At 53.7% G+C, this 25,206-nt stretch overlaps 1 protein-coding gene across 14 annotated transcripts in view; it reads right to left on the bottom strand.

The window, feature by feature from the left end:
* EVL (Enah/Vasp-like) overlaps positions 1-25,206 on the bottom strand; it is a 160,342-nt gene that overhangs the window by 15,155 nt on the left and 119,981 nt on the right. For all 14 annotated transcript variants that reach the window (XM_070593208.1, XM_070593214.1, XM_070593211.1 and 11 more), the window contains 4 exons: positions 6,466-6,529; positions 3,108-3,169; positions 1,172-1,401; positions 258-379 (listed from right to left, as the gene is read on the bottom strand). In XM_070593208.1, the coding sequence (XP_070449309.1) occupies positions 258-379; positions 1,172-1,401; positions 3,108-3,169; positions 6,466-6,529 (478 nt within the window). The remainder of the gene's footprint in view (positions 1-257; positions 380-1,171; positions 1,402-3,107; positions 3,170-6,465; positions 6,530-25,206) is intronic.

The following is a 25,206-nucleotide window of genomic DNA, read 5'->3' as shown; positions in this document are numbered from 1 at the left end:
ATCTCCAAATTTCTCTCTGCTCAGGACAGGGCCAGCACGTGGAAGATGCTTCAATAACCACTTGTCATACAGAAATGAAGGAGGGTTTAGAGTAGAGACTCCTTTTGCCCTGATGCCTCAGAGTGACCCCTTAAGAAGGGAGAAGTTGATCTGCAGTTCCCCTGCTTGGCTAGCCCAGGTGACAATGGCTTTGCTGGACGATGCTAAGGCACAGGTGTTCCGGACAAGAGCTGAGTTTGGGGAAGACTAACACCTACCTCTTGGCCAGCAGTTTGTTCATTTCTTCCATGAGGCCTCCTCCTCCACCCCCACTGCTTGCCCGGTTGGCATCAGACTTGGAGGTCCCGCTGGGACTGGAGCCTCCAGATGCATCTTCTGGCTAAGGGGAAAGGGTGCAGCGTTTATGTCTGCTCTCTGTGGCAGGACATTACTGGAGAGGGTGAAGGGCATGTGTGTGAATGTGGATGTGTGTTCTCATCCTGGCAGCGCTGGAAGAGGCCTGAGGGAGAAGTCATCTCGTCCAATCTCCCCCAACCCCACAGGCAACAAAACCAGAGTCCAGAGCGAGACCAGGACTGGCCGGTCACACATGGGCAGACACTCCCCAGGTCTACTGGCTCATAGTCAGTGTCCATGCCAAGACGGTGTGATATGAGGGGGGAGGAGAGGCAATTCTGTGGAAGAGGTATTCTTAGAACCACAGCCACACGTAGTGTATGCCAGAAGTTCCACCTTCCAGGACATCTGTGGAAGGGCTGGGGAAGAGAAGCTGAGTCTGATGGAATTGATTTCCATGACAGAACCTGGTACAGTGGAAAGAGAGATGGACTTAAGTTTGTGACCCAGGGCCTGAGTCCAAACTCTGCAACTGATAAACTGCGTGACTTGAACAAGTTGTTTAAACATCTGTGCCTCAGTTTCCTGATCTATAAAGAGGGAAATATTTCTTGCCCTACTCAAGAAGGGCAATTTATATAACTGAAAGCACCTTATGGTCTACACAGCGCTGTCTTGTGTTTTCTCATCTAACAACAACCAGCAGAGGTGTTGTCTAGGTTGGGGGAGGGCGGTGCTTTGCTCTGTCTCTCGCAGGTGACATGGGAAGGCTCTGTCCATTTGGCAGTTAGAAACTGGTCCCCCAACCCATCCACATGCGCCTGGGGATGCTTACCCGCTGGACTCTTCTCAGTTTGGCCCCAGCCAGGGCAGCGGCCAGTCCTGACACGGAGCTCTCGTCGTGGCTGGCACCCTGGGCTCCTCCAGCTGGCAGTGGGGGTGGTGGAGGGGGGGTAGCCCCTGTGGGTGGAGGTGGGACAGGGGGTGGGGGAGGGGGTGGAGGCCCGCTACACGAGAGGGGGGCGCTGGCTGCAGATGAGGGGTGCCCTGGTGGAAGGATGGGTCCTGAAACACAACAGTGGGGCTCAGTCAGTCCCTAGCCCCTAGCTGGTGCTGTCCTGGGAGGAGGGACAGAGGGCAGCCTGCTCCTCCAAGGGATGAGGAATAGCTCAAGGTTGCCTCTTCCAGGAAGCCCCTGTGGGATGTGCTGGGCACTGTTCCAGTCATTCCCTATGCTGGTCTCCCCAGAATTCTGGGGCCAGGCTTGACCCACAATGTTACACACTTGGTTAACATGCCTTGAGCTCAGCTAATTTTCCTTTGCTCCAATCATGGTCTTCCAGTGGGAGGGGAAGCTCTTTGGTGGCACAAAGTGTACCTTTTTTTCCTTCTCTGTTCCTTCTCAGTACCTAGCACCATCCTAGGCACTGGGAGATGTTGGTTCCTGAGATGCGGCTGTGACCGACCCTTGGCCTTTAGGGGCTGTGGCAGGTAACTGCGGGTCACAGGGCTGACTGTGGCATATATGTTAGGGAGCAATGGTGAGTGCTGGGCTGTCCCCTGCCCCCTGTCCATCCCTCCAACCAGCCCTCCCTCCCACGATGTCTGAGCCTCTACTGTGTGCCCAGCACTGTGCCAGGTGCAGGGAAAAATGGCCACAGGCTCTCTGTTCACGGTGCTTGTGGCCTGGTGGGGAAGCAATCGAGCATTCCCAGATGAACGCACAATCGTTACTGGGGCAGGCTGACAAGTGCCACCAAGAGCAGGCACACAATGCCATCTTGGCATACAAAGCAGGGCTCCAACCTGGCCAGAAGTTCGTGGAAGCCCTCCTTGGGGAAGTACTGACTGCACCGGGACGCGAGGAAGAGCAGGAGTTCAGTGGTGAAGGGGGAGTGAGTGCAAGGAAGGAGGAAGAGGACGAGAGGAGGCTCACAGGCACTGGAGGCACCGAAAGCAGATACCAGGAGGGGAGAGCTGGGCAGGAGGTGTGCAGGAACCAGGCCTGTGCCCCTGCAGGCTGTGCCAAGGAGGTCGGGCTGTTCAGGAGTGACTGGGAAGGGGTGACAGGGTCAAACCCACATTAGAAATGCAGAGGGTAGACCAGCGCTGGAGCAGGAGGCCGAGAGGGGGTGGTATCAGCCAGCATTCTCATAAGCAGGGGTGCCTGCAACCAGCGAGGGCTCAGTTTTCCCATCAGTAAAACAGGATAATATTCACCTGTTTACTTCCCAGGGCATTTGAGAGAATTAAGTAAGACAGGATATGAAAGCACTTTGTAAGTTATAAAGTGCTGTACTTACTAACCAACATTGCAATTTTCCAGACAACCCTTCTGCTTTACTGTGCTGAGCCCTGGCCAATGTTCAGGACTGACCCCAGGCTGATTGGGCCCTTCTCTGTGTAGCTCTGAGCCTCACTTGGTCAGCTCGTGTGCTCAGTGATGATCCAGGGTCTCCTTGGCTGAAGAGTGGGCTCCCCAGGGCAGGGGCTGTACCTGCCTCGTCCATCGCTGTGTCCCCACACTTAGCATGGTGCCCGAGACACAGCAGGTACTCGGGGAATGTGTGGTGGGCAGGGCCAGACCAAGCTGAGCTCACCCTCCACCTTCTCCTCTGTCCTCTTCTTCCCCTCCTTTCATCGGACGTGACTGCCACATTTTGAGACCTTTGCAACCAACAGCTCTTCACAGAGGGCCCAACGTGCCCCTGGCACCATCCAAGTGAAGGGGCTGCCAACCGGGCACAGGTACAGGAAGGAGGGGCTCTCACCTGTGGCTGAGGTTCTTCTCTCTAGAGATTCCTGACGCTGCTGCTGCTGCTCCATCACTTGTCTGAAAAGCAACAATATCAGAGCTGGTCTGACTTCTCAGAGCCGAGAACAACGCGGCTGTGTCCACAGAGCTCTGGCTTTAGAGTCAGGTTTTGCCAGCACTTCCTGAGCCCCCTGCACACCCTGGGCTGGGCACTCGGCAGTGAGCTCCTCTCATCCCGCCCCTGGCTCCAACTGCTGAGCTTGCTGCACTCACTTAATAGAGGCGGGGCACGTGACTGGCTCAAGGTCCCCAAACAGGTGAGTGGGGCAGCCCTCTGAGTCTCAGGCACTCGTGAACAGGAAGCCCCTCACCACGACTTGGGTGACTGTCTGGCTGAGTGACCAAGCTTTTCCCTAGGCTGGATGGGCTCAGCTGGCTTTTGGGGCCAATGGCCTCAGCAGATCCGACCCCAGGATCACCCATTCCTACTGCACCTGGCTAAGCTCCCTGGAACAACTGTCAGGCATTGTTAGTTGTCAGAAGTGGACATACGGCTGCATGTCCTCGTTCTCTTTACCACAGATCTAGGCGCAGGCCTGGCCTCTATTTAGAGGGCCATTTGGCACGCTGCACTGCAATGCTCTGAGCACCCCAGTGGGAACTAACATCCTAGTTCCTTATGGCAGAGTGGCCTCAGGGTGCTAGTAAAGGCTGGTCGAGTGAAGACACCGACCCATAAACACATCCACAGAACCAGGGACTGAGTTGCCAGAGCAGGGGGGGTCACAGCAAGGCCTCAACTGGTGTGGAGCCAACTCTAAGTGCCTGCTAATGGTGCACGAGGCCGAGGGGTGTCTGAGGTCCTGGAGGCCAGCAGTGGTCTCTGCCACGGCAGGGAGGGCGGGAAGGACGTGAGGCTGCAGGCCATGTGTCTGCACCCTTGGCCTGCAATGAGCTAGGGTTTCTCTGGTGCTGGCACTGTGTCTGGCACACAGCAGCTGCTAAGTGCTTTGTGAAGGAATAAATACATGAATCTTGTCCAGCTGCTTTCATCTTAGAGGAAGGTCAAATGGGACCCCAAGTTGACTGCAAAGACCATTTAGAGGTACAGAGCTGTCTGGTTCCCGTTCTGGGATTCACGGCTTTGTGATCACAGGCAAGTCATTTCCCTTTCCTGGGCCTCAGATTCTTCTCTGTAAAATAAGCATAGAACACCTGTTTCATGGGTTCTTGTAAGGATTACTCCTGATATCGAAAACAATTGGCAAAGACCCCTTTGGCATTAAAGGTATTTGAAAACCTCCCAGCAGCATCTGCAGTAGCTTCTCCGTCTAACTGCCAAAACATCACCCAAACTCAAACCTCCCCAGCAGGAGCCACATGCTTAGAAACCCTTGCCAAATGAGGACTTCTGGAAATATTTAAAAATCAGGTGCGAACTTATGATACTGTTTTTGTAAAAACAGGAAGGTTCCTGTGCGGCCCAGCACCAACTGTCTCTCTCCTGGGGCTCCCCCTGTGTTACCCGCAGGGACCAGGGTTTGTGGTTTGCGTCCTTGTTCCGTGGTTTGACTCCTGCAGTTCACACACTGACACCCAGGGGGCGTTCTGGCCTGTGACAGTGGACTGCAGGCAACACTGAACCGCCCTCTGCAGCCAGCAGCCTTGGGCATCCTGGACTTGGATGGGGTTAAGATAATGCAGCGCTGTGTTTAACCAATGCTGAGAGAGCAACTGAAGGATCTGTTTGGGACCTGTGTGCCCCCGTACATTCATTCCTTGAGTCTGGTGGGGTTCATGCATGCCCTTTTCTGGGTGGAGGAGCCCTGGGACCCGGCAGAGGGCTGAGCTGGGGCCAGAGCAGGCTTCCAGTTCTGGTTCTGCCTCTAACTCCTGGCTACTTTGGGCAAGTCCTTTCCATTCTCTGAGCCTCAGCTGGCTCACGTGAGAAGCAGTACCAGTAACAGCAACCCCTGAGGGTTAGTGTGAGGATTAAAAGGAGACAAAGCGTATAAAAGCCCTTTGAAAAACTGCAGTGTCCTGTATTCCTGAGAAGCTACAAGACAGGCCAGACCCACTGGATCAGTAAACACGTGGGAATTAATAAAAAGGACTCTCTAGGAGGCATATTCACACGTGTACCTCCTGTGCTTGAGATAAGCAGAGCAAGGATTCACATCGTTATCTTCAAACAGGGAAAGTGAGGCCTAGAGCAGTAACTTGCCCAAGGTCACGAAGACATCAGAGCCAGAAGGCGCCCCAGAGAGCACTCACCCTTGGCTTTCATTCCGCAAAGTGGGGTGGGAGTAGAGAAAAGAACGTCCTGAGAGGGCCTCTTAGCTAGGTGAGGGGTGGGAACAAGTGCCTCCCCAGCCACAGCCTGGGCTCTACTTGATCTAGCCACAGGCCCCTGGAATCACTCCCTCTTCAGGAACCCTGGGTGAGGATGGCTTTGACCAGGCGTCCCTCCTCAGCGCAGCTCCCACAGAGCTGGGCTTCAAAGCCTCTCGGAGAGTCAGAGCCCCTGCCGGGCGATGGCGGACGGGGTTCAAGCCCTGGCCCTGCCACTCCTGGTAATGTGACCAGGGGAGGCTGCTCCCTCCTTGGCCACCATGCCCTTTTCTGTAACTTCAGGACACAACAGCACTGGCCTTACCCCCTGGTTCTAACCCTGCAGAAGCTCCTCGGAAGGGGTGGGTGTCATCCCATGGCCCATATCCCTGGGGAGCTGCCTCCTGCACAGGCAGGCCCAACGACGACATCAACACGGCCCTGGCCGAGCCATCGAAGTGCAGCTCAGCTCACAGAGTGCTCTCACGGTCTCTGCCCGCTTGGACCTCACTGGGAGGTTAGCAGGCAGTGGGTGGAGGCCCTAGAGAGGCCATGGGATCTGCCCAAGGCTTCCAGCGAGAGAGCGGCAGCACCAGAGCTCACAAGACCTTCGGACAGAATGTGAGGAGAGCAGCATGGACGGGGTGAAGGCCAAGGCCTCAGCCAGACAGACCCGGGTGGGTCGTGTCTACCCATCTCCAGCAGGACGGCCTTCGCCTCGTTAGTGAACCCTCCAGTTCTGACAGCTACCTCCTGATACACTCGGGAGGGCTGACTTAAGTAAGAACGGACAGCTCTCAGGATACTACCTGGCTTATCACGAGGGCTGCCTGGCTCGAAGTCAGCGGTGCTCTATCTCTGTGAACCACACACACCATCACTGCTCTAGCAAAGCAGCAGTGAACTTGCTTCCTCCTCCTCCTGGTCAGGCCTGCTCCCCCTGCCCGTGTCTTGGGAGGCCTGGCTCTAGCCACAGGTGTGTCCTCTGCTCACTGAAGGGCACCTCGGGCCCCGAGGCCGGCCCTCGCCGGGTGGGGGGTTACCTTCTCTGGACGTCCATCTCCTCAGGAGAGGGGCCATTCTGCACCTGCCGCTGGGTGGAGGGGCCTGCGGGCAGAGAAGCACAGCAGCACGGTGGTTAGCGGAGAGGACAGGCCCCGGCACACTCCTGGGGCGCCACCCGTCTCTGCCCCTCCTGCTCCCACAAGACGGGCCCTGACTTTTCTAGCTTAGCTCTCTGTCCCGTGTGACCCCGTCCCCATCTTGTCCACTCAGTCATCCCTCTCTCTCTCTTATCTCATGGCTCTTCTCTCGGAGCCAATAAATGGGATTACATTTTTGACATGGTTCAAAAACATCCCTTTCAGCTATCGACCCCTCTCTCCTTCCCTCTCAAAGTGCACTTGCTGTTTCTACTTCCTCACCTGCCACTGTCGCCTCAACCCTCTAACATCTGGCCCTGGCCTCTCCTCGTCTCATGAAGCTGTTCTAACTAAAATCACCTGTGGACTTCGCATTACCAAACCCAGTAGATCCATTTTATTCCACTTTTGAGCAAAGGAGTGACCCTTAGAGCAGGTAAGTCCCAGAGCCAGGGTTTAGCACCGGGCTGTCTGAGCCCCAGCCCATGTTCCTCCTTGCCATGTGATGCCCTCCTCCCGCCTCTAGGGGCCTGCAGCTGTGGGGTGGGAAGGAGCAGGCAGAAGCAGAGGTGGCAGAGGCTGTCACTGACAGCGCACCCATGGAGATTCCAGGCCACACCCTCACCCTGGACCCTGAAGGGTGGGCCCCAGAGCAGGTGAACCCCGTGTTCAGACGGGGGCTGGTGCTGTGCCACATTTACAAGAAAATCCAGGCTTTTGCCCCAACCTGAGAAAGAGCCGACTGTTCCTTTTTGCCAGCTCAGGTGTCACTGAGGAACTGCACAGAGTCGCAGTGACAGGGGAGGGACTCTGGGCAGGCTGCTCACGCCTTGCTGACTCGATGGGGAAGGGGCTTTGTCTCCTCTCTGGAATGAGCTGACAGGAACACTCAGCCTACACACAATCCAGGATGTGCAGAAGGCCTCTCCCGCAGGTGCTTTGAGCAGCTGTGGGATTAGCAGGTTGTCCCCAGATCAGGGGCACGGTGGGATAGAGAGTAACAGAGTCTCAAAGCTGAAACAGATCATCTGACTCTAGAGCAACCTCCTGCCCAGCACCGGGACCCTCTGTGCCTTCCAGGCAGGCCCTCTGAGCATAATCTCAGCAACGGAAGCTGTGACCTCCAGGTGACCAAGCTCTTTCTGAAACTGAGGTCCCAAATCTACCCACCCATTGAAGGTCCTGTTTCCACATCAAGTGTGACACAACCTGGGTGGAACCCTTTTCTGTGCTTGAGTGCCCTTCTCATGCCCAAAGCTGGCTTCCATAGTGGGCGCTTTCAGGACACGCTGTCCTGGGCCCCAGTATCTGCTTCAGCCAAGTTTCCAGTGAGCTATGCTTTGCTGCGCTCCTGGCCCCAATGTGGATGTTTCAGGTGGGAAAAGGGGAGGCTCCAGATGGTGGGCAGTGGGCCTGCTGCTTGGTGGGGGGAGAAGTAGGCCTCCCAGCACTTGAGGAGGAAGTCCTCCCCGGGGTGGACCTGCCTGACCCTGTCCTTGCTCAGCACCCCTTGTGCTCTCAGAGGACGGGCAGGAGAGAAGATGTCTGGGCACTTCATACACAGATGACTTATGTCAGTATCTGGCGTGGTGGCCTGGCATGCGGGAGGCATGAAATAAAGATTAGTTTTCTTTCCCTATCTCTAAACACATTCTTTTTGCTTTATTTATTTAACATATAATAATTTTGCTCTTTTTAAAAAATTGGTTTTTCTGACTATAAATAACATGTAATATATTTTCAGTATAGACATTAGAAAGTGTAAAAGTTTAATAAAGAAAATAAAGATTCCCAATTAAAAAAAAAATCCCCAACAGGGGATCTCTCTCCTGTTTCACAAGGCCCCAGTGTGAGGGCTCCTTCTCTCCTCGTTCCAGGAAACCAGAGCAAGAATACGAGAACGCTACTTTACAGTGGTGCCAGGGCACTTTTCTTAATTTAACTTAAATTTATTTAAATTCTCAAACCCTATAAGACAGCTCCCACAGGACTTGTAACATGTAAGGAAATGGCCCAGAAAGGGTAAGTGACCTGCCAAGGGCCTCACAGACAGCACGTGGCAGAGCCAGACTCAAACTACCTACAAAATGCCACTTTCTCCCTTAAATTCAATCACACTGGTGTTCGACTGAGACTGGCTTGAAGAATGAAGACTGAGGGGGAGGCTGGCATGCTGCCAGAGGAGCCATGGGCACAAGGGGCTGCAGCCCTCGGTGGTGCTCTCAGGCCCTGCCTGGTGTGCACACAGTGGTTACGTGTCCCCCAAAGGCTGTGTGCTGTGCCCACGCATCCTGGCTGAGGCAGGAGGGATTCAAGACGTCTCAGCCCAGCGTTCTGGGGCTCAGGCCCGAGTTGCTCTGCCCCTCGCCGGGCCCCAGCCTTGGGCTCGGCCTGGGCCTTGGGCTCCAGGTCAGACAACTGGAATTATGTTTTGTTTTAAGACCTGGCCCACTCCTGAATTGGGATTCTGTCCTTCTTGCAGGGGCTGAGCCCTATTCTGCAGACCTTGTCTAGCACCTGGTCTGAGAACGAGAGCCCACACGTCCCCTGGCCAGGACCGAGGTCTTGCAATGCTAGGGCAGCAGAGGTCTCTCTGCACCTGCCGGCCTGGCCCGGGCTCGTTTCCCATCTGTGTGTCAGGACTCCAGATGGCTGCCAGCTACCTCCATGGTGGTCTGCTGCGGCCCTGCACTTGGGGTCCTCATTCTGCTGGGCTGGACTTCCTCCCCACCCCCTCAGCCAGACTGTTCCTCCAGAGGGTGGGCGAAGTCTGACAGAAGCCCTCGCTGCTCCCAGGGGGCTCTGGCCCCTGCACTTGAGACATATTTCAAAACCAGAGAGCTGGACTGTTAGATTCTACAGAGCAGAAAGAGACAACACTTGTTGCATGAAGCCTTTCATTCTTCTTAAACTAAGAAAACGTTAGTCTGCTTTGAGCTATGAGGGTCCTAAACATTAGGAAGCAAAGTCCCTTTGTTTTAGAGGTGGGAGCTAAGGCTTGGGGAAGGGGTCTGTCCAGCGTCACGCAGGGTATCTGCAGCAGGTGTGAGATTCCCACTGTCTCCAAACTCCTGGCCTAGTCCACTCACCGGCCACAGCTGCACCAATGGCAAAGACAGGGAGGAGGGTCTTTCCTTCAGAACTGTCTAGGATCCCTGGGGAATACCAGGCAGCGGCCCATTTAGGCGCCTCTTCAGCGTTGAAATATCAGGGTGGGAGCATGTGGGTGGCTGGTCATCACTCTCATTTGTTCCAGTGTCCAGTTAGTCCCAATGATTCATTGCATGGTGCAATCAGAAGCAAAGATGGAGTCACACCTCAGGCCAGCCATACTCCTGCCTTCAGGATCCAGCTGAGGGAGTAGGTGGGAACCCCAGCTCCCCCTTCTCCACCTCCCATGTCTCGTTAGCCACTGAGTCTTATGGCTGCTGTGTCTGAGATCCCTACAGAATTCATTCGTCTCTCCTACGTGGCTGCCTGAGCATCTCTCTCCTGGACGGATGCCTCAGTCTACCAACGGGACCTTCTGCTTCCATTGTCTCCCCTTCCCCCCGTCCGTCTTCCACACTGACATCGCAGCCTCCGTAACCTCTGGAAAACACAGGCCTGACCCCTGTGAGGTTAGGTCCAAGCTCCACCGAGTAAGATTCCAGCCCACCCTGCAGCCGCTCCTCCCGGACCCTCCTGCACGTGGACCCTCTGCATCTGCTCCCTAAGCCTGGTGACAGGCAGGGCTTCCCACCTCTCTGTCTCTGTGTGGGCTATCAACCCACCCGGGACGCCTTCTTCACCTGCCAGGCCTTCAAGGCCCAACTCCACAGTTGCCTCTTCTAGGAAGTCTTCCCCTGTCTTCATGCTCCTCCTGCCTAATACCCAAGGGCCTCTCTCATAACGCAACTTTCTAACTAATATTACGGGGATTTGAGGGTATGTCTTCTCTTCCCTACGAGATCTTGAGCCTCTTGAGGGCAGAGACCACATTTCTTACTCCTCCCTCCAGGCTCAAGGCCTGGCTCACATCAGATCCTTGGTATATTTTATCGCACAGAGTTGGGAAGGGTATAGGGAACCTGCAATCACCAAGAATGGGGAAAGCACAGGTGAAGGAATGGGGCCGAACCGGCTCATATGAGAATAAAACCAGAGGTGAGCCACAGAAACCCAGGGACCCCCCAATTCACGCTTGTTGGAGAGGAGGCTCACCAAGGGACACTTCCCGGCTAACTTCACTGCCAGCACCAGGAACCCACTGCCGACCAGAGGCCTTGGGGCAGACCCAAGAGATGGGGCTGCTGAGCCAGCCTGTGTGGCAGGGCACTCTGCTTCAGACGTGCTCGCTGGCAGAGGACAACCCTCGGTTCTGCCTGCAGCTGCGTGCTGACTCTGCAGTCCCCTTCTGCAGTCATGCAGTGCCCCTCTTTGTAAAGCAAACGTATGGAGACACTCGTTTGAAGATCACATTTAACTGCCTTGTCCCCACAAGGTACGACAATCCTGAACAGGCAGCGGGAGTGAGGACGAAGACTGGCCTGAGCTCTGCCCACGCCTGTTAGCTGTGCCGCCTGTGTAAATCCACCTGTTTCCTCATCTATAAAATAGAAATACGAAATTAATACTAATACTAATAGTGGCAGCTCACAAAGCTGCGGTGAGGAATAAGCGAGCTGCGTGAGAAAAAGCACTTGGTAACCCATAAAGCCCTGAACAGTGTTAGCTCTTAGTACTATGTAGAACAAATTCTTGGTGGACCTCTCCACTGAGTCAAATCTCTCTCGCTAATCATTAACCCACGTGTGGACTTGCACACGGGAATGGCCCTTCGCCCCCAGCCAGGTCTGCTGGTGCTGCTGGAGAGGCCCCTCAGCCTGTTCCCAGGGCGCTTTCATCTCTGCCGACCCCCTGCTGTCTGCCCTCACTGCCCGGCAGGTCCCACCCTGGCCCCAGGAGGTACACAGAATGAGTGGTGGTGACTCCAAGAGGCAAAGGGACTTGCCTAAGGCCATGAGGCTCATGATCCTGGCCTTAGTGTCACAAGCTTGTCATTCTGGCAGCTGACCTTGCAAGAGGTAGAGGTCTGGCCCACCCACTGGGGAGCCTCCAACTAAGACAACTCTTATCCTTTTCTCACCCACTTCAAGTAGGTTTCGCCAGAGTCAAAATCAAGAGCCTATTCACATTACAGACACACGGAAAGAGGAAAGGAAAATTAAGGTGGAACATCAAACAAATGTCAGGAGAAGCAGGGTGCCTGTGAATTACTGTTGTTTGGTGGGTCTGGCCCATGGCATCAGAGCTCACACCCTGGTGGCAGACCAGGGCAGAGAGTGACACATACCCTGACGGACTTCCTGTCCGAACACAGAGAGGAGCAAGGAACAGGGGGCAAGACCCCAAATGACACTTGCATCCAGGCTCATCTGCTCTAAGTCCCACTGGACCATGATGCTTCTTGGGGAAGGAACTGACTTCTCACTGTCTCTGAGGCCCACTTTCCAGCTTCAGGTCTAAGTCCTATCAAACATCTACTCTTACAAAACACGGTGGTGACTCGGAGGAGGTCTTTTATCCTTGGGAGACATGAGGTAGGGAACACAGAGAAGGAAATCAGACTCAAAGACGGGCTGAGGCTGGCCACATTCCAGTCATGAGCATACCTGGGAGGGGGCAATGGAGGTGACGCCAGCCACAGGAGATGGGAGCTGGCCCTGCACCGCAGATGCTGAAGGACCTAAGGGGAGAGTATGATTGACTTGAGGCACTGCTGTTGGCCAGCCTGAGGGAGAAAGTGGGGCCAGGAGGTCTGAAGTCACCTCTGAGTGGTGGCACATGCAGGTGAGATGGCTGACGGTACCTGTACCTGGGACTCCGAGGACTTGGGGCAGGCCACTTCCCCTCAGTTCCTCACCTGTGAGCGGGTGTTAATGGTCACCACATCCTTCACAGGTGGGCTGTTCCCAGGTGGGATGAGAGCATATTCAGTACCGGTACTGCACCCTTTCTAAAGGCCTTTACAGCCTCTGTCTTGGACAAAGGATTCCAACACAAGGCACGACCATCTTTGCGAAAGCTGACCTTGTTTAACAGGAAGGGGCAGGGGAGGGCAGATGGGAGTGAAAACTTGGTTGCACATGATTAGGCTTCCAGGAGAATGCACCAGATGTGGCTGACGCCCCCTCCCCCTAGACCTGCTGCGGGGCTGAGAGGTGGGCAGGGACAGGCAGGGCCTAAGTCAGGTTTGGCGTGCAGGGGGCACCTCCTCATGGGGACTCCGCTGGTGCCGAGCCCCTCGCCCACTAGGACACATTAGGTACACCCGTACACACCAGGAAAGACAGTGAAAAGAGCCCAGGCAAACAGGGCGGCTGGACTTGTCATCTCTGGGGACACGACTGTTGAGTTCTCCTCCGTATTCCCAGCACTTAATGTAGTTCTCGGCATATGGTCAATAATTAATATTTATTGAGTAAATGAATGATAGGGCCCCAGGCAAACTGTCTGAAGGTCTCCAGCCAGGTGCTGAGACTGGGACAGGTGACATATTCTTGAAGCTCTCACCTCACAGCTCGCAACAGTCAGTGGCTTTGCTGAGGACTGTGCCTCATAAGCCTTGAGACATTAGAGCAGGTGAGACACTGCAGGTCCCCAACAGGGGTGGTACTTGGAAAATACAATGGGAGGCGATAAGAGGAGTGAGAACTCATGGTCACTGAGTAGTCACTGTGCTATGTGCTAGGTCCTGTGCCAAAGACTTCACAAATGATACTTAATCCTCACACTCGTCCTGGAAGCCTTGGTATGATCTGTATTTTATCCATAAGAAAGCTGGAAAGTTGGAGAACTTAAGTGACATCTTCTCGGCCACTCAGCAGGTAAACAGTAAGACCACGTTTAAACCCAGGAACAGAGGACTCTAAAGCGAACGCCCCTCGCTGGCTCACCGTGACTTCAGCACATGTTAGACACGGGCTGTTGAACTTCTCCACCTCCAGAGGAAGGAAGGGTGGGGAAGAGGAGCTGGCAGGAGAGGGGTGGAGGGTCCTCAAGAGGAGCAAGCAGAGCTGAGCAAAAGAAAGCGCCGGGTGCTGAGAGGCTGCCTTGGCGAGGAGGCAGAGGACTGCCGTTCAAAGCGTCCTGGCGCACTCCTTTCTCGGCAGGAGCCCCGCCCACACGGCTGCCTCTCAGCACCCAATGGCCCCTGGAAAGTGAGACAGTGGGTCTGCCTGCCAGCTGCCATCCTGCCTGTCCTGGCCTCGGTGCCCCGTCCACGCAGTACTTGGATCAAGTGTGCAAACAGATGTTCCTGTCCCTGGAGAAAGATCCAGATCCCAGGCTCACAAAGCTATACGGAACCTGAAGGGCCCAGCCTCGCAGTGATGGGCTGATACGTGTGAAGGGGCTTAATTGCCCCAGTGAGGAGAAACCCTGGAGGCAGTCCCAGTGTAGGGGCAGATCTCCTGCCACAAAATCTTCCTCCTCATGGGCTGAAATCCATCTTGCTAGCACTGTTCCCAATGGTCCCTATCAGGACCAGATAGGCGGCCTTTCAGGTGATGGCCTGCTGGGTCTTGGGACAGTGGAGAACAGTGCTCACGCTCCCCATCCAGTTCTCACCGAGGAAACAGCCCCAGTCCTCCCACTGCGCCTCACTCCTGTTTTGCAGTCCCTCCTCTTTCCTGGCTGGCCTCTTTTGGACTGTTCCAGTTATACAAATCCCCTTCAGAGCGAACTTGGAACCAGGAGACCCAAGTTCTTGTTGGAGTTCTGCTGCTAAGTAGTTAAGACCCTGTCCTCTCTGGGCTTCAGTTTCCTATAAAGTTAGAAGGATGGAACCAAGGATCATCTAGTTCTAAATCTCTGCAAAGGAGGAAATACACCAAAATGTAAACAGTAGCTCTCTCTGGATTGTGGGATTATTTTCCTCTTTTTGAACTTCCAAATTACGCACAAGTAGGATGCATTACCATATAACACACAGATAAATGGCTGAGAGTCCCCACAGAGGGGACAAGCACTCCTCTGTAACTTCATCCCCGCGAGTGTGGCAAGTGCAGGGCAGGCAGAGGCTGTTACAGCTCCTGTCCCAGGCACTGCACTTGAAGTTTTACAGCCTCAGGTTGGCAGAGGAGGCGAGGCCTTGCTGACACCTCCTCCTGAGAAAGGCCGTCTTCCTGCCTACTCATTAACATTTATGAGGCTCTGGGACACCAGCCCCCAGCTCCTCTGGGACAGAGGGACAGACTAAGTTTCCAGTTAGTCTTTATAGGAAAGGCATCCCCTGGGCCTCCTGAAAAGATGGAACCTGAGATCCCAGGAGTGCCACAGACAAAGGATCCAGCACCTGCTCAGTGATGCTTGATGGAATTTATGGCCAACAAGCGACAGCCACCTGGTCTGGGCTGGGCACTGTCCCAAGCCCTCCTGAGTCCCCCTCTCCCCTCCACCATCTCTCTGGTCAGCTCCTTCTCCTTTCTCCAGAGGGTCCCTCCATTTTGGATTGACTTAGAGTGACACTTTGAGATGGGGTGCAGCTGTCCCTGGACCAAGTCCCCAGCACGCCTTTCCTTGTTTCAAGGTTCCTACTGCCCAGCAAGCAAGTGTCCAGGTGGGAACGGAGTCTGTGACCTGGGCCTAAGACCTGGCCTGGTCGTGGTCTCAGAGTCACCTTGCCAAGGTCACAGAGGAATTGGTGGCAGAGCTGGGACCAGTGCCCAGGACAAACGTCTCCCAGCCCAGAGCTCTGTCTACCCCAGCACACTGCCGCTCAGCTCTGTTTAGACAGGCAGCTGCCTCCCAACCTCCGCACTGAGGAAGCCAAGGCAGTGGTACTTAACCCGCCTCCTGCACTCAGCTCAGCAGCAGACAAGTCCTGACTGCCACCTCCCTGCTCTCATGCCAGCTTAGTTGCTTGCTTAACGTTACCCTGGGTGAATTTTCTAGTGCCTTTTCTGCTCTGTTCTTGCTAATGACTTTAGGCTCACAGCGGGCCGATATGTGAAGCAGTTTGTTTTACTCAGATCACCAGAGCCAGCTGACTTATCCCCACTACAACCCTGTAATACACCCCCATCTGTGGGTTCAACCCCATGGTGACAAAGAGTTAAAGCTGTGTCTAAGAGGCCAGTGTCTAAATGACCTGTAGACCTGGAAGGTCAGCATGTGCAGACATGGAGAGTGCAAGTCAGAGGGGCTAACTGCCCAAGGCACACGGTCGGAAGCACCTACCATCTCTAGCAATTAAGCACCAACGTGGTAGGGTGGAGAGGAACGGCCTTTTCACTCTGACACTGAGAGCAGTGGGCCCGCCGGGCCGTCCTGGGTGCTAGTGAGCAGCACCACCTCCCTGTCCCTCTCCTTGCGTAGGGCAGTCCTGAGGCCTGGGGAAAGGGAGGGACATGTCCTAAACCGGGGTCAGCAGGGCTAGAACCTAGGTTTCCCGGCTTCTAGGCCAGGACACTGCCAACCAGCCTGCTTGGTCCTACTCAGACTGTGGTCCTCGGGCCACTTACTTTCCTAGTAAAACACTTGTTCTGTTTTTCTAATAAGCTCATTTTGGGACGCATAACACATTTGAAAAGAATCTCAAACAGAATAAAGAACAATAAAAATTAGTCACGCCTTTATAGCATGTGAGACAAAGTACCTTTGCATCATTTTTGTGATTAATCTGCTCAACCATCCAGGGTGAGGCCTATCAGACCTATTTTACAGATGGGGAAACTGAGGCTCAGAAAGCGTGAGTGACTCGTCCAAGGCTACACGTCCTCAAGTGAAGGGTGCTGCTGGGACAGGAACCCATACCTCCCGATGCCCAGTCCGCATGCTGCTGCTTCTGCCCACCACTTCTGCAAGGCCTCAGTGCCAAACAGCATCTTAACCTTCTCACTGCTCAAGGACAGGGACTTCATCCCAGGATCCAGAGCTCATGCCTCCCCGCCCCCACCCCAGAGCAGCTGGGAGCAAAAGGAGAGGCCCGTGAGGAGCAGGAAGGAGAGGGAGGAGCTCCCGTCACCTACAGTTCACTCTGCAAACCATGGTGCAGTCGCAGTGGCAGAAGCAGAAGCAGTGGCAGGTCCACTCCCTGCTGACCATTACGGGCTGGCCCCTGGTGCAGTCTGGGAGCTGCGCTTCTCGCATCCTGGCGACTTACCTCTCCTTCCTCAGCTGCCTGGCTTACACAGTGGGAAACCGATATGCCAGCCAGCCGTCAAATGGACTTCACCGCTTCAATCTTTAATGAGGCTTCCCAGCTAACCTATCAGAACCCTCCTGTCTACCTGATTCCAACAAGCTCTGGGGCCCTGGAGGAGGGTCCAGACCCCTCGTGGGGCCAGCTCATGGACCTTGATGACACCAGGTGTCTGCCAGAAGAAATCTCCTGTCGTGGCTCTCCTCTTGTCCCCTGTGGATGATGGGATAGGACAGGGTGGGTACAGAGCCAGAAGGGAAGAGGTGACCAGACAAAGGAAGAGTCCCCAGTCACTGTTCAACTCAGCCACCCATTCTTCCAGGCTCTCTCCAGGTGGTCCTGCTTGGCTGTCCTTGGCCTTCTTGTCCACGCTATCACATCTGCTTACTCTCTTATCCAATCTCTGCCACTCCTGTTTTCTGTCTCAGCCCAGTTAGCTCCAAGGCCTGCAGGAAATCAGTCCTTCAACCTGCTAGCAAGCATGCCTCTCTTCCAACCCCCTGGGACCCTTACTGCCATCACGCGTGTAGGCACAGAGGCTGGGAAGGCTTGTCTGCACTTCCCTAACTGGCAACCCCCCAGGACCCATAAAGCCATAAAGCCCAGCTTAAGTGGGTCTCTGTCCCTGTGGAGCCCTCCCTGGCTCCTCAGGTGGCAGTGTGGGCAGCTTCCTCTTCTTCTCCCCAGCTGCTCCGCTGTAGTATCCTGTACCTCAGTGTCCTGAGGAATGTGCTCACTGCCAATTTTTGAGTTTCTGTTTAGTCCACTGAACTGTGAGCTCCTTGAGAGTGAATGCCACGTCTCGCCCCACACAGAGCCTGGCATAAAGTGTGCAGAGAACATCTGTGGGACGTGCCCAAATTCGGCATCACCTCCAACCCTGTGTTGGAAACCCAAGTTAGCATCTTCTCACAAAAGCAACGCCCATTTCCCCAGTCTGACTTTGGTTTCTCTCGCTCTCTGCCCTCTACTGGACAGGAAATGCTGTCTCCCGCAAACTGTCTCTCAGGTCCACCTTCTCTGGCCTGTCTAGATCCTAGCCTCATGCTCCCTCACTTGGGGGTCTTTCCAGCAGCCCCTAACTAGTCTGTCTGCCTCGGCCTGGCCCCTTAAGCTCAGGTTTTCACATGAAACATCACAAGCATAGCTCTTCCTGTTGTTCCCCAGTCAGGAACATATTGGTTCCTATGGGAAATCCTTACTTTGGGACCTGAGGCCTCCTACACTCTGACTTGCTGGCCCAGCCCCCAGCCCCTCCTCCAGTCCCCTTTTTCCCTAGGAGTGACCTACTTGGGTCAGGCACCGTCTCCCTTGGAGTCTTTCCTCATGGGTACTGACTGTTCCCTCTTTACTTCCTCAGACTAAAATGCAAATATGTAAAATATGCAAAGGTATTTGTAAGGTACAACACTGGCCTTCAAAGGAATCTGAGATCCCCCCAGGCCTGCTGCCTAGGAGGGGCACCTGAAGGTTGGCATCTCAACTCCCCCTCTATTTCCTCCCTGACACAGGGCTCACACGGCCCTGCCTGTCCAAATCCTTCACTGGATGATTAGCACATGGATCCTAGCGGGCTTTGGACCCTTGGGCCGGTAGTCACGTTCCCTCTTTGGGACTGAATTTTCCCACCTTTGGGCTGAACTAGAGAGGAAGCACCATGATGGTGACAGCAGCACCCACTACTTATGGAGTGCTCACTGCATGCCAGGCCCTGCTCTGAGCAAGTGGACTTGAAGCCACTTAGAGCTAAATTTGAGTACTGGCTCTGTCTCATTGATCTTGGGCAGGTTGCTGAATCTCTTTAACTCTGCTTTCTTGTTCGAAACATAACAAGAACATGGTTTGTCTTGGGGGTGGATCAATGACATGTTAGTGTCAGCCTAGAGTCTGATATACTACAACTCCACACTGCCGTTTTCTCTCCTACTTAGGCAATTCTGAGCGATTAACATTTTGTATTTGTTTCTACTAAATTTTCATAACACACCCCATGAAGGGGTCACAAGTGCTATTATCATTATCTGATCAGGCCAGGGATGCCCAGAGATTAAAAACTTGCCTAAGTCAAATTAGTGAGTGAGAGTCAGAACCAGAAGCAGGTCCTGCAGCTTCCAATCGCGTGCCCTGTCACAACTAGCTTCCTCTGTCTCTTCAGAGGTCACCTCCACAACAAGTTATGTGTGAAAGCTGCCCAAAGGAGAGACCTTCAGGAGCAGTCTATCTCCTTGGTATCCATTGGTCAGAAACCCAACTCAAGGCCTGCCCACCAGCAGTGGACCACTTCTGCTTAAAAGAGTGGTAAGTGTCGGGAAAAAGCCTCTGGAGAAACTGAAGGTGAAGTAGGAACCAAACCTTCAGTCTCTCCGTCACTTCCAACTGAAGAAAATGTGTCGGATGGGATCCGTGGAATTTCACATCCTCCCAGGTGGGCAGGGCCCACATCCCCTAGCACGGCTCAGATCCTGACCGGGCTGCCAGCTCTATTTCTAGGTGCTTGGTGCCCCAGGAGGCGAGCAGTGAAATTTCAATATCAGGGTTTGCATAAGGGAATCAGGAAGGATGTGCACTACCAAAACACAACTGAGCAAACAGCTGGATTTGAGCCCTGATTCTGCCAGTGTTGACTTTATGAGCTAGTCTCTCCATCAATAAAACTAGACTCTTGGCTGATATGGCCCATTCTGACACTATGAGCCTAAGAACTAGGTAATTAAATGCATTTGTTTCTTTAACCAGTATTTATTCTTAAGTTTTTACTTCAACGGAGGAAGGCAGTGGAGGGAAGTTATTTCCAGACCAGATCACGTAAAGACACTCTGCTCATTATGCTTGGCTTGGCTGATCTCTGCTGTGCCGGCTTCCTGAGGTCAAACCTGGCAGCTGGCTGTCTCTCTAAGCTGGCCCCTCCTGCATTCTGCTACTGAGGCCCAAAATAGGCCCCTCTGCCTCGAGCAGATCCTTCCAACTTGGGAGTGGGAACCCCAACAGCTTGGTGTGCTCTAGGGGTGTGTGGAGAAACAGGGAGAACACTGACTACCCTTCCGGGGCATCGGTTTTACTGAATGGGAAATAATTCAAAATAGGGAAATAAGTACAGATCTATCATGGAGTAGAATGTAACATCTGTGCGAGCTTTTTTTTTTTTTAAGATTTTATTTTTTCCTTTTTCTCCCCAAAGTCCCCCAGTACATAGTCATATATTCTTCGTTGTGGGTCCTTCTAGTTGTGGCATATGGGACGCTGCCTCAGCGTGGTTTGATGAGCAGTGCCATGTCCGTGCCCAGGATTCGAATCAACGAAACACTGGGCCACCTGCAGCGGAGCGCACGAACTTAACCACTCAGCCACGGGGCCAGCCCCTGTGTAAGTTTTTACAATACAGCACAAGACTTCCAAGGACTTTGGAGACTGGGGGGTCTCTTTGGGCTACACCACACACTAGCCCCAGGAAAGCAGGCTCTGGCTGGCATCCAAGGCCCCTGGACTCACACTCGGAGCTGAGCCTCCAGCTGCTCTCTTGCCTGACCTCTGCTGTCCTTCAGTAGGTTACGTGCAACGTTTCTTCCTGAAATGCTTCGTTCCTGCCTTTCTCTGGTGGTTCCTGTGCCTGTGAAGCAGCATGTTCCCATTTCTGCCTCACGAGCCCCAGCATCCTCTGAGGCCTGCTCAGGGACTTCCACGAAGCGCCTCCTAACATCCTCCCGGAGAAGGCGCCTCCTCTGAGCCCTGCCCTGCCCGGCGCCCAGGCTGCTGCCCCTGCCGGACTGGGAGCACCTTGCATAAGAGAAATAGCCTACCTTTATGCTTCCACATCACTGTGTCTAATTCTCAAAACAATCTGACAAGCTGTTATTATCACTTCATGTAACAGACCAGAAAATGGAGTTTCAGAGGCAGGAATCACTCATCGAATTGGTGGTAAAGCCGGGTCAGGCCAGGACTCTTTCAGCTATGCCTTTCTGCCACCCTAAACAGCACTCTGTGTTCCTCTGAAGCCGGGAGACAGCAGGGGTGCTGCCCATGCACAGTGGTTATGGAGCCAGTTGGCCAGAGCAAACCATCACTGACCCCATTCAGGAAGAACTCACGGAGCTGCCCTGCAGTCGGGCGGGGAGGCAGAGCCCGCAGCGCTCAGGCCTCAGAAAGCTGCAGGCCAGCTGGGACTCTGCCGGGAGGCTCTCTAAGCCCTGCTAAGAGCCGTGGCTCCAGGGCAGGGATATCCAGGCTGTGATTTTTCACCTCTGAAGAGCTATCTGGCAGAGAGAGGAGGCTACAAAGGCCTGGGCCTCCTTCCTCACAGCTCCAAGAGCAGGTCTAAGCCTAGAATATTATACTCAAAGGCTGCCCTTCAAGACCTGGCCCTGCCTATTCCTCACCGCACCCACCTTCCCACATCATCCAGGACGGGTAGTGCTCCTGTGCACGGTGTCACTCTCAAACACATCTCTGCGTCTTTGCATGTGCAGCTGCCTCTCTTCGGACTGTTCCTTTCTCTTTTCTAACTGGCAAACTTCTATCTATCCTTTAAGACGCAGATTAGGCACGCCCACCCCCCGAGGCTTTCCTGATAGCTCTGTCCCTACACCTCAGCCTGCCTTCCAGGCCTCCTCTCTAGGCTCCTGTGGGCCCTGTACTTCCCTCTGTCATAGCACTTGCCACACTGTACTGTCAAGTCTCTCTTCCCCACCTGACTGCACTTCAAGAACGCAGGAAGCATGTCTTATTCATCTTTATGTGCTGATGCACAGCCCAGAATAGATGCTCAGTAAATGTCCATTCATTCATTCGTTCATCACACATGTATCACTGTGCGAGGCACTGGGGATACATCCTTAAAGTGGGGACAACAAACTGCTCTCCTGAACTTAGGTCCTAGAGAGGAGAGGCAAGCAACAAAGATACAACATGTGAGAAGAACACAGCAGGGAAGAGAACTGAAGTGGCAGGTGTGTGGGTCCCACCTCTTCGATGAGGTCATGCGTGAGCAGAGGCGTGCGGGAAGGAGCCATGGTATTTGGAGGTAAGAACATTTTAGGGAGAAGGGAGGTTAGGTGCAAAGGTCCTGAGCCGGGAGCATGCGTGGGATGCTCGGGGAAACAATGAGGCGGCCAGTGCGACTGGAAATAGGTGAGGTAGAGTGGGAAGTGAATCAGGAAGGCAGCCAGGGCCCTGTGGTCCATGCAGGCCTTGGCAAGGATTTGGATTTTATTCTGAACAAGACTGGAAGTCCCTGGAATATCTTGAGCAAGGGCTGACCTGACCTAACCTAGACTTGAAAAGATCAATCTGCTCCTGTGTGGAGAACAGACTATGGCAGGCTAAGCGCAGAAGCAGGCAAATTGAGTAGGTGTCTATTGTGAAAACCCAGTCGTCTGCTGAGTGAATAAATGGAGGAATCAAGGCAGGCAGCACAAGCAGTTGGGGGGCAGGGCCTCAAATGCTCACACCCTGTCCACTCTAGAAACTGCAAGTCCTAGCCCAATTTCAGCACGTGGGTTTCTGAGTCCCTGGAATGGTTACTTATTAAGATATCTGAGCTGGTTCTTATCCTGTGTGAGCTAAACTTGGCAGAAGGCTGACTTGTGAAATTAACATTCTTTAGGATGATATATCATTCTCTAGATATTATACATGCTAAGTGAGAAAAAAGAAAATGGATGCTAATGAACATTTGACTAACTTCAGGTATTTGGCTATAAAGATGGGCCAGGATAAATGCCCAGAATAATGAAGCCGTGAACAAGCTGGGCTATGACTCAGACAGCATGGAGGCCACCAGCTGACCACGGTCTCTTTTAAGAGGCAAGCTGGTCCAATGGACAGAGACCTGGACTTGAAATTAGGAGACCAGGACTCCGTCACTCGCTAGCGTGGTTTTGGGCAAGTCACTTACTGCTGTGAGCCTCTGCTTCTTCATGCTTCAAGTGGGGACAACAATTCCTAAGTCTCCCTGACAGTCTCAGGACGATGCTGTGAAGACCCAGTGAAGAGGGGCATGTACAACAGAGGACACGTTCCTTTCCTTATGGAGTATGTGCATTAGCCCCAGGGAAGTGTCACAGCTTCTCCTCCCACCAGTAATGGCTTTGGCCACTGTTGACAGTGCCAGTAGGACAGTGTTTTGGGATTGGTTGCCCCAGGAACAACAATGACACCTGGTATTCTTATGGTGCTTCACAGCTTACAAATCACACTCTCATCTATTTTACCGTTTGAGCCTCACAGCAACTTTGTAGGCAGTTATTACACCCATTTTAAAGATGAGGAAACTAAGGCTCAAGGTGCTGAAACGGCTTGCTCAAGGTTTCACAACTGCTACATGTGACAGAGCCTAAAGCTAGGGCATGACATTCTGTCACCTGCCCCCGTAGTCTGTGCCATTTCTGTCAATCATATGTGCTGCCCACAGGCTGCTCATCATTGCCCCAAGCTGAGGTGTATCAGGCAGGAACTGGTGAGACAGCATTCTGTAATGGACCATTTGATAGCTCAAGCCCTAACTGGGCGTGCAGTGTCTAGGCCATATCTATGGAAAACTAAAAGCTCCAGAGAAATCTTCCCATTAGTGTTTGGGAGATGATCCTGGGGCCGGTGGACGGAGGTCTTTTTTCTCTAGGATGTGAACTGCAAACCAACCAGCAGCTCCGAAAGGAAGACAACAGCAACAGCAGGCGGCTAGTGGGATGCTCAGAAAGTAGGGACCCCCAAGAGGGGGACACAGTACTGCCAATGCACAGCGGGAGACCGCAAGGCTCAGGCAGACCTTCTTCTCAGACCTTGATTTGAAGTCCCAAACCACCAAGATCTGCTTGTGCCCCCATCCTCCTTACTGTCAGGTCCCCCCCAACCACCCTCGATCCTGCAGGCCTGATTCCAGCCCCGTCCCCGCCCCCTCACCAGCCCAGCCCAAGCAGCCTGGCCTCCCTCTGTCTCCCAAAGCATGGGCTGTGAGTATCACCACTGGAGCTGACATTGTTAGACTTTTCAAATATTAAATAAAAAGAGTAACTTCAAATTGTTCCAGTTATTTAAAGCTGACAAAGAACTTGTACAAACATCATCTCGTTATCCTCACAACAACCCTGTGAGGTAGGTCTGGCTAACCAATTGTACAGGTGGAGGAATTGAGTCTCTGAAAGGTGAAGCAACTTGCCCAAGGGCACGCCCTTGGCACAAGCAGTGCTTGATTCCAGATGTGTCTGACTCCACATCTGACGGGCACACCTCGGGGCCACAGAGAGCTGTGGGTCCATGGAAACAAGGCCTCTGGCTGGGGAAGGCGCGCTCCATTGTTTAGTGGTGGTAGGCGGGCCAAGGTGACGGGTGCGATTTCTGTGTGAGACAATTCTATTTGCCATGTCCCTCAATCACAGATAGCACCCCTCACCTTGTGCCCAGGTTCACAGGCTTGGGAGCGTTGCTGGCTCAGGAACGTCGTCTTGGTCTGCAGAGGATGGTGCGATGGCAGGAAGCTCCAGGCTACATGAGGCACGCAGACAGACACGGGAAACAACAGGCATGCTTGCTCACTCACCAAACACCTAGGATGGGTCAGCCCTTCTTCAGGGTGCCGGAGACTTGGAAAGCACAGTGCCTGTCCTCCAGGGCTCACAGTCTAGACAAGCAAATCACGAGTTCCAACTGGGGGACAACAGTGTGTCCAGAGTTAGGGAAGGCGCCCTATGGTCTGCTGGGGCGCTGGGCTGGATCCCCAGCACAGTAATGTGGAGGAGGGCAGGTCAGCAGCAGACAGAGGGACCTCAAGTGCAACAGCACTGGGAGTGGAGAGCACGGCATGGCCTGGTGTGGCCTGAGCACAAAGTATGAGCAGAACATAAGTGAGGCAGGAGCAAGGCCATGAAGGGGCTTGTGAAATTGCCCTGAGTTCTGTGGAAAGGTCACGTTAGAAGTGCCAGTAAGGAGGATAGACTGAAGAAGGAGAAAAGAGGCTGATCAGGCAGGTCCTGCTACAACCCTTCAATGGAGAAACAATGAGTATATGGGGTTGAGGTGGTGCCAGGGAGGAGACGAGGAGTCACACGTGTGTCTGGGGTCAGGCCCAGAACACACCCTTCATTAGTACAAACTGCCCAGTGCAATCCCAACACAGAGCTGGGGGCCTGGGCTGAGAGTCCCAAGACCCAGCAAGCCCCTGAGTCTTGGTCTGCTCACCCAACGTGGTATGGATACAGCAAGGGTTAAGTTAGACACTGTGCTGGTTTTTGAGAGTCCAGAGACAAACAGGACACTTTCTGACTCCCCAGCCTGACTGCATTCACATGCTGGAACAATAGGACATGCCAAGTGGTGTCAACCTAAGTTATAATGGAGGCAAAAAGACAGCATGTGGGGGTAAGAGGAAGGAGCGATCTCATTATGGTGGCTGGAAAAGGCTTCATCTGAGTAGCAACGTTGTGAGAGGAGGCATGGGGCTTGTAAATGTGGGGAAAAGTGAG

Source organism: Equus przewalskii, chromosome 25, assembly GCF_037783145.1.
Source record: "Equus przewalskii isolate Varuska chromosome 25, EquPr2, whole genome shotgun sequence".
Lineage (NCBI taxonomy): Eukaryota > Metazoa > Chordata > Mammalia > Perissodactyla > Equidae > Equus > Equus przewalskii.
The sequence above is the reverse complement of the archived record's forward strand: the minus strand, read 5'-3'. Positions and strand labels throughout refer to the sequence as shown.